The sequence below is a fragment of the Coturnix japonica genome, unplaced genomic scaffold (assembly GCF_054131305.1).
Source record: "Coturnix japonica strain WE unplaced genomic scaffold, WE-NBRP24 Scf082, whole genome shotgun sequence".
Classification (NCBI taxonomy): Eukaryota; Metazoa; Chordata; class Aves; order Galliformes; family Phasianidae; genus Coturnix; species Coturnix japonica.
The window spans coordinates 27,508-36,909 of NW_028188985.1; the positions used below are offsets into that span (position 1 = coordinate 27,508).

The following is a 9,402-nucleotide window of genomic DNA, read 5'->3' on the forward strand; positions in this document are numbered from 1 at the left end:
TCCTTAAGAGGACTTTGGGGTCCCTGGAGGGGTTTTGGGATCCCTAAGGTAGGGGCTGGGATGGGTTTGGGGTCCTTAAGAGGGTTTTGGGGTCCCTGAGGGGGTTCTGGGATTCCTAAGGTAGGGATTTGGGGTCCTTAAGAGGACTTTGGGGTCCCTGGGGGGGTTTGGGATCCCTATGGTGGGGGCTGGGATGGGTTTGGGGTCCTTAAGAGGGTTTTGGGGTCCCTGTGGGTGCCCCCAAGAGGCTTTTGGGCCCCTTGAGAAGGCCATGGGGACCCCCTGCCCCCCACCCTGACCCCCCCCCGTGCCCCCAGGAGAAGGAGGGGGTGCAGTGGGAGGCGAAGGAGGAGGAGGAGGAGTACGAGGAGGAGCTGGAGGAGGAAGGTGAGAAGGAGGAGGAGGACGATCACATGGAGTATTGCCGCGTGTGCAAGGACGGCGGGGAGCTGCTCTGCTGCGACGCCTGCATCTCCTCATACCACATCCACTGCCTCAACCCGCCCCTGCCTGAGGTCCCCAACGGGGAATGGCTCTGCCCCAGATGCACCGTGAGATGGGGGGGGAAATGGGGGGGTGGGAGTGTGGGGGATGGGGATGGGGTGGGATAGAAGTGGGGACAGGGATGGGGATGGGATAGGGATGGGGATGGGATGGGGACAGGGATGGGATAGGAGTAGGGACAGGGATGGGGATGGGATAGGAGTGGAGATGGGACAGGGATGGGGATGGGACAGGAGTGGGGACAGGGATGGGACATGGATGGGGATGGGGGTGGGGATAGGAGTGGGGATTGGACAGGGATGGGGATGGGTGAGATAGAAGTGGGGACAGGGATGGGGATGGGACAGGGATGGGGATGGGTGAGATAGAAGTGGGGACAGGGATGGGGATGGGACAGGGATGGGGATGGGACAGGGATGGGGATGGGACAGGGATGGGGATGGGATGGGAGTAGGGACAGGGATGGGATAAGAGTGGGGATGGGGGTGGGATAGGAGTGGGGACAGGGATGGGATAAGAATGGGGATGGGGATAGGATAAGAGTGGGGACAGGGATGGGGATGGGACAGGGATGGGGATGGGGTGGGATAGAAGTGGGGACAGGGATGGGGATGGGACAGGGATAGAGATGGGATAGGAGTAGGGACAGGGATGGGATAGGAATGGAGACAGGGATGGGACAGGGATGGGGATGGGGTTTGGACAGGAGTGGGGACAGGGATGGAGATGGGACAGGGATGGAGATGGGATAGGAGTGGGGATGGGAGTGGGATAAGAGTGGGGACAGGGATGGGACAGGGACATGGATGGGGATGGGACAGGAGTGGGGACAGGGATGGGACATGGACGGGGATGGGGTGAGATAGGAGTGGGGACAGGGATGGGGATGGGATAGGGATGGGGATGGGATGGGGACAGGGATGGGATAGGAGTAGGGACAGGGATGGGGATGGGACAGGAGTGGGGACAGGGATGGGACATGGATGGGGATGGGGGTGGGATAGGAGTGGGGATTGGACAGGGATAGGGATGAGGTGAGATAGAAGTGGGGACAGGGATGGGGATGGGACAGGGATGGAGATGGGATAGGAGTGGGGATGGGGGTGGGATAGGAGTGGGGATGGGGGTGGGATAGGAGTGGGGACAGGGATGGGACAGGGACATGGATGGGGACAGGATAGGGATGGGAATGGAACAGGGATGGGGATGGGGTGGGATAGGAGTGGGGACAGGGATGGGGATGGGACAGGGATGGAGATGGGGTGGGATAGAAGTGGGGACAGGGATGGGGATGGGACAGGGACGGGAATGGGATAGGAGTAGGGACAGGGATGGGGATGAGACAGGAATGGGGATAGGGATGGGACATGGATGGGAATGGGGGTGGAATAGGAGTGGGGACATGGATGGGGATGGGACAGGGACGGGAATGGGATAGGAGTAGGGACGGGGATGGGGACAGGGATGGGATGAAGACATGGATGTGGATGGGGACATGGATGGGGATGTGGATGGGTTAGGACAGGATTGGGATGGGGACATGGGTGGGATGGGACATGGAAAGGGTTGGGGACACAGGTAGGATGGGATGGTAAGGGAATAGGGACATGGATGGGGGGGGGATAGGTAGAATGGGGACATGGCTGGGGTGGGATGGGGATATGGATGGGGGGGGTTAGGGGGGATGGGGATATGGATGGGGTGGGATGGGGGGGATGGGGATATGGCTGGGGGGGATATGGCTGGGGTGGGATGGGGATATGGATGGGGTGGGATGGGGGGGATGGGGATATGGATGGGGGGGATATGGCTGGGGTGGGATGGGGGGGATGGGGATATGGGTGGGTGGGATGGGGATATGGATGGGGTGGTATGGGGGGGATGGGGATATGGATGGGGGGATATGGCTGGGGTGGGATGGGGGGATGGGGATATGGGTGGGTGGGATGGGGTCATGGCTGTGGTGGGACATGGGCTGTGTCTGTCCCCACACGGAGGGTCCCCACCCCCCTGTCCCCGCAGTGCCCGGTGCTGAAGGGCCGCGTGCAGAAGATCCTGTACTGGCGGTGGGGGGAGCCGCCCCCCCCGTGGCCGTGCCTCCCCCCGAGGGACCCCCCGAGGGTCCCCCAAAGTGCTGCAGGGCCGATCCGAGAGGGAGTTCTTCGTCAAGTGGGTGGGACTGTCCTACTGGCACTGCTCGTGGATCAAGGAGCTGCAGGTATTGGGGGGTAGGGGGGGAAAGGGCAGGAGGGAGGGGGGCATAAAGGGCAGGAGGGAGGGGGGCATAAAGGGCAGGAGGGAGGGGGGCATAAAGGGCAGGAGGGAGGGGGGCATAAAGGGCAGGGGGGAGGGGGGCAGCAATGGGACATGGCCTGGGGGGTTGGGGATGGGGGTGGGACATGGGATGGGGGGTGGGGATGGGACATGGGATGGGGATGGGGGTGGGCATGGGATGGGGATGGGGGTGGGACATGGGATGGGGGGATGGGGACACTCCTGTGACCAACCTTGGGGGTCTTTGGGATGTCCCTGTGACCAACCTGGGGTCAGGGCCCCCCCTGTGCCCACCCTGGGGGTATTCAGGGGGAGGGGACTCCGCTATCCCCAACCTGGGGGGGCTCAGGGACAGGGGCTGCCCCTGTGACCAACATGGGGGACTCAGGGGTTGCCCCAATGCCCACCTTGGGGTCTGGGCCACCCTTGTGCCCACCCTGGGGGTCCTCAGGGGTAGGGGACACCCTTGACACCAGCCTGGGGTCAGGGCCACCCCTTTGCCCACCCTGGGGGGGCTCAGGGATAGGGGACACCCCTACACCCGCACTAGGGGGTTCTCAGTGACCTGGGGGGGGACATGGCACAGGGTCACCCCTGTACCCACCTGGGGGGTGGTGTGGGACCACCCAGACCCCCCCCCCCCCACTCACATTCTGTTCCCCCCCCTCCCTCAGCTGGAGATCTTCCACCTGGTGATGTACCGCAACTACCAGCGCAAGAACGACATGGACGAGCCCCCCCCTGGATTACGGCTCCGGGGACGATGACACCAAGAGCGACAAGAGGGGGCACAGCCAGGACCCCTGTACGGCGGCATGGAGGAGCGCTTCTACCGCTACGGCATCAAACCCGAGTGGATGACGGTGCATCGCATCATCAACCACAGGTGGGGGCACACACGGGTGGACCCTGTGTCCCTGGGGGGGGGCCTCAGCACCTATGGGTGCCCACCAGCACCTATGGGTGTCCCCTGTGTCCCTATGTGTCCCCCAGCACCTATGGGTGTCCCATGTGTCCCTATGTGTCCCCCAGCACCTATGGGGGTGTCCCCTGTGTCCCTGGGTGTCCCCTAGCACCTATGGGTGTCCCATGTGTCCCTAGGGACCCCCAGCACCCACGGGTGGCCACTGTGTCCCTATGTGTCCCCCAGCACCCGTGGGTGTCCCTGGGGGACCCTCAGCACCTATGGGTTTCCCATGTGTCCCTAGGGGATCCCCAGCACCCATGGGTGTCCCCCAGCACCCATGGGTGTCCCATGTGTCCCTATGTGTCCTCCAGCACCTATGGGTGTCCCCTGTGTCCCTGGGTGTCCCCTAGCACCTATGGGTGTCCCCTGTGTCCCTGGGGGACCCCCAGCACCCACAGGTGTCCCCTGTGTCCCTATGTGTCCCCAAGTACCCATGGGTGTCCCCTGTGTCCCTATGTGTCCCCCAGCACCCACAGGTGTCCCCTGTATCCCTGGGGGGGGCCTCAGCACCTATGGGTGTCCCCCAGCACCCATGGGTGTCCCCTGTGTCCCTGGGTGTCCCCTAGCACCTATGGGTGTCCTCTGCCTCCCATAGGGGACCCCCAGCACCCACGGGTGGCCACTGTGTCCCTATGTGTCCCCTAGCACCTATGAGTGTCCCATGTGTCCCTATGTGTACCCCAGCACCCATGGGTGGCCACTGTGTCCCTGGGGGACCCTCAGCTCCTATGGGTGTCCCCTGTGTCCCTAGGGGACCCCCAGCACCCATGGGTGGCCACTGTGTCCCTGGGTGTCCCCCAGCACCTATGGGTGTCCTCTGCTTCTTTAGGGGACTCAGTTGTGACCCCATGTCCCCATTGTGTCCCCATGTCCCCATTGATGACCCCATGTCCCCATCTGACCCCGTGTCCCCATCTGACCCCGTGTCCCCATTGTGTCCCCATGTCCCCATTGTGACCCCATGTCCCCATTGTGACCCCGTGTCCCCATCTGACCCCATGTCCCCATCTGACCCCGTGTCCCCATTGTGTCCCCGTGTCCCCATTGTGTCCCCGTGTCCCCATTGTGACCCCATGTCCCCAGCTGACCCCATGTCCCCTTTAGTGCCTCATTGTTCCCCATGGCACCTTATTGTTCCTATAGGTACCTTGTTGTCCCTTTATGGCCCTCATGGTGTCCCTATATTCCCCTTTATGGTCCCCATGGTATCCCTATGGTCCCCATGGTCCCTGTAGGCCCCTTTATGGCCCCTATGCTGTCCCCCTTTTGTCCCTGTGGTGTCCCTATGTTCCCCTTGATGGTCCCCATGGTGTCCCTATAGTCCCTATGGTTTCTATGGTCCCCATGGTGTCCCTATGTTCCCCTTGATGGTCCCCATGGTGTCCCTATGTTCCCCTTGATGGTCCCCATGGTGTCCCCATGGTCCCCTTCATTGTCCCTATGTTCCCCATGGTGTCCCTGTGGTCCCCATAGTGTCCCTATGTTCCCCTTGATGGTCCCCATGGTATCCCTATGGTCCCCATGGTGTCCCTATGGTCCCCTTCATTGTCCCTGTGGTCCCCATATGGTCCCCATGGTCCCCTTGATGGTCCCTATGGTGTCCCTATGTTCCCCTTTATGGCCCCCATGGTGTCCCTATGTACCCATGGTGTCCCTGTGTTCCCCTTTATGGCCCCCATGGTGTCCCTATGTACCCCATGGTGTCCCTATGTTCCCCTTTATGGCCCCCATGGTGTCCCTATGTACCCCATGGTATCCCTATGTTCCCCTTTATGGCCCCCATGGTGTCCCTATGTACCCCATGTGTCCCCATGTTCCCCATGGTGTCCCTATGTTCCTCTTTATGGCCCCCATGGTGTCCCTATGGCCCCCATGGTGTCCCCATGGTCCCCTTCATTGTCCCTATGGTCCCTATGTTCCCCTTTATGGCCCCCATGGTGTCCCTATGTTCCCCTTGATGGTCCCTATTGTGTCCCTATGGTCCCCATATTGTCCCCATGGTATCCCTATGGTTCCCATGGTGTCCCCATTGTGTCCCTATGGTCCCTATGGTCCCCATATGGTCCCCATGGTATCCCTATGTTCCCCTTGATGTTCCCATTGATGTTCCCCTTAACGTCCCCCATGTCCCCCCCCCGCAGCGTGGACCGTAAGGGTCAGTACCATTACCTGGTGAAGTGGAGGGACCTGCCCTACGACCAGGCAACGTGGGAGGAGGACGAGATGCCCATCCCTGACTATGACCTGCACAAGATGGCGTACTGGAAGCACAGGTAAATTGGGGAGGGGGGACAGAGCAGGGGGGGGGTCTGGGGACATGGGACCTGCACAAGATGGTCACTGGAAGCACAGGTTAATGGGGGGGGGAATAACATGGGGGGGTTATTGGGGGGTCTGGGGACATGGGACCTGTACAAGATGGTCATTGGAAGCACAGGTTAATTGGGGGGGGGGGGACACACAGACTGGGGGGTCTGGGGACGTGGGACCTGCACAAGATGGCTACTGGAAACACAGGTAAATGGGGAGGGGGGGGGGACAGAATGGGGGGGTCTGGGACATGGGAGCTGTACAAGATGGGTACTGGAAGCACAGGTAAATGGGGGGGGGGGAGAGAATGGGGGGGGTCTGGGGACATGAGACCTGCACAGGATGGCTACTGGAAGCACAGGTAAATGGGGGGGGGGGGAATAACATGGGGGGGATCTGGGGACATGGGAGCTGTACAAGATGGTGTACTGGAAGCACAGGTTAATGGAGAGGGGGGGCAGCAATATGGGTGGGGGTCTGGGGACATGGGACCTGCACAGGATGGGTACTGGAAACACAGGTTAATTTGGGGGGGGGGGGGGGGGCAACAATATGGGGGGGTGATTTGGGGGTGTGCTGGTGGGTTTGGGGACACCAAGGGGGAGGGGGACATAGGGAGGAACCTGCTGGAAGAGCCAGTGGGTTTGGGGGCAGCAGGGGGGTATTTGGGGGGTGGTCTCACATCCCCATGCCCCCCCATGTCCTCAGGGAGGTGTTCATGGGGGAGGACCCTGCGCAGCCCCGGCGCTACAAGAAGAAGAAGAAGGAGATGCCTGGGGATGGACCCCCGAGTCCCCCACCAACGATGTGAGCCCACCCTGACACCCCACCCCCCATGTCACCCCATGTCCCCCCCCGTGTCAACCCCCCCCCGTCACCCCATGTCCCCTTGGTCCCCCCAATAACACCATCCCCCTTCTCCCACCACCCCCTCTCCCCCATCCTCCAATACCCCCCTCACCCCCAATACCCCCCTCAACCCCCTCACTGCCCCCCCCATTGACAGCCCCCTCCCTTTACCCCCCCCTCCCTTTACCCCCATCACTGACCCCCCCTCCCTTTACCCCCTCTCACTGACAGCCCCCTCCCTTTACCCCCCCCTCCCTTTACCCCCCCCTCCCTTTACCCCCCCTCCCTTTACCCCCCCTCCCTTTACCCCCCTCCTCCCTTTACCCCCCCTCCCTTTACCCTCCCCCTCCCTTTACCCCCATCACTGACCCCCCCCTCCCTTTACCCCCCCCTCACTGACAGCCCCCTCCCTTTACCCCCCCTCCCTTTATCCCCCCCTCACTGACCCCCCCCTCCCTTTATCCCCCCCCCCATTGACAGCCCCCCCCACTAACCCCCCCTCCCTTTACCCCCCCCCCTTTACCCCGCCCACTAACCCCCCCTCCCTTTACCCCCCCCCCTTTACCCCCCCATCACTGACCCCCCCTCTCTTTACCCCCCCCTCCCTTTACCCCCCATCACTGACCCCCCCCTTTACCCCCCATCACTGACCCCCCCTTTACCCCCCATCACTGACCCCCCCTTTACCCCCCATCACTGACCCCCCCTCCCTTTACCCCCCATCACTGACCCCCCCTCCCTTTACCCCCCCATCACTGACCCCCCTCCCTTTATCCCCCCCCCACTGACCCCCCTTTTACCCCCCCCACTGACCCCCCTCCCTTTACCCCCCCTCCCTTTATCCCCCCTCCCTTTACCCCCCCTCCCTTTACCCCCCCTCCCTTTATCCCCCTTCCCTTTATCCCCCCTCCCTTTACCCCCCCCTCCCTTTACCCCCCCTCCCTTTACCCCCCCTCCCTTTATCCCCCCCTCCCTTATCCCCCCCTCCCTTTACCCTCCCCTCCCTTTCCCCCCTCCCTTTACGCCCCCTCCCTTTACCCCCCCCCTCCCTTTATCCCCTTCCCTTTATCCCCCCTCCCTTTACCCCCCCTCCCTTTACCCCCCCTCCCTTTACCCCCCCTCCCTTTATCCCCCCCTCCCTTTATCCCCCCTCCCTTTACCCTCCCCTCCCTTTCCCCCCTCCCTTTACGCCCCCTCCCTTTACCCCCCCCCTCCCTTTACCCCCCTCCCTTTATCCCCCCTCCCTTTACCCCCCCATCAATGACTGACCCCCCTCCCTTTACCCCCCATCACTGACCCCCCTCTCTTTACCCCCCCCCTCCCTTTACCCCCCCATCACTGACCCCCCCTCCCTTTACCCCCCCCCCTTTACCTCCCCCCTCCCTTTACCCCCATCACTGACCCCCCCTCCCTTTACCCCCCCTCCCTTTACCCCCCCTCAATCACTGACCCCTCCTTTTCCCCCCCCGCAGCCCACCGTGAAGTACGACTCGCAGCCCCGTTTCATCTCAGCCACGGGTGGCACGCTGCACCTCTACCAGCTGGAGGGCTCAACTGGCTGCGCTTCTCCTGGGCCCAGGGCACCGACACCATCCTGGCCGACGAGATGGGGCTGGGGAAGACCATACAGACCATCGTGTTCCTCTACTCCCTCTACAAGGAGGTGGGTCACACACCCACCCTGTCCTGGGATCCTTTTTGGGGGGGGGGTGGCCGTCACCATGTGTCCCACTGGCCCCATATCCCATCCTACATCCCCATATCCCCATCCTACATCCCCATATCCCCATCCTACATCCCCATATCCCCATCCTACATCCCCATATCCCCATCCTACATCCCCATATCCCCATCCTACGTCTCCATATCCCCATCACCACTGTCCCCATGTGTCCCACTGTCCCTATATCCCCATCTCATGTCCCCATCCCATGCCCCCATCATGTGTCCCACTGGCCCCATATCCCCATCCCATGTCCCCATATCCCCATGTGTCCCACTGTCCCCATATCCCCATCCTATGTCCCCATATCCCCATCCTACATCCCCATATCCCCATCACCACTGTCCCCGTGTGTCCCACTGTCCCTATATCCCCATCTCATGTCCCCATGTGTCCCACTGGCCACGTGTGTCCCACTGGCCCATATCCCCATCCCCTTGTCCCCATATCCCCATGTGTCCCACTGGCCCCATATCCCCATCCTACATCCCCATATCCCCATCCCAATGTCCCCATATCCCCATCCCATATCCCCATGTGTCCCAATGTCCCCATATCCCCATCTCATGTCCCCGTATCCCCATCCTACATCCCCATATCCCCATTCTATGTCTCCATATCCCCATCCCATGTCCCCACATGTCCCACTGTCCCCATACCCCACCCCACACGTCCCGCTGTCCCCCAGGGCCACACCAAGGGCCCGTTCCTCGTCAGCGCTCCGCTGTCCACCATCATCAACTGGGAGCGCGAGTTCCAGATGTGGGCGCCCGCG

General features: G+C 62.1%; 1 protein-coding gene across 1 annotated transcript in view; it reads left to right on the forward strand.

The window, feature by feature from the left end:
- LOC146751505 (ATP-dependent chromatin remodeler CHD3-like) overlaps window positions 1–9,402 on the forward strand; it is a gene marked incomplete at its 5' end in the record, with an annotated part of 36,105 nt that overhangs the window by 26,004 nt on the left and 699 nt on the right. Inside the window, 13 exon segments of the mRNA XM_085534381.1 lie at window positions 318–551; window positions 2,527–2,580; window positions 2,583–2,631; window positions 2,634–2,722; window positions 3,453–3,520; window positions 3,522–3,580; window positions 3,583–3,664; window positions 5,887–6,018; window positions 6,764–6,843; window positions 6,846–6,862; window positions 8,377–8,452; window positions 8,455–8,567; window positions 9,316–9,399. Of these exon segments, the coding sequence (XP_085390507.1) occupies window positions 318–551; window positions 2,527–2,580; window positions 2,583–2,631; window positions 2,634–2,722; window positions 3,453–3,520; window positions 3,522–3,580; window positions 3,583–3,664; window positions 5,887–6,018; window positions 6,764–6,843; window positions 6,846–6,862; window positions 8,377–8,452; window positions 8,455–8,567; window positions 9,316–9,399 (1,137 nt within the window).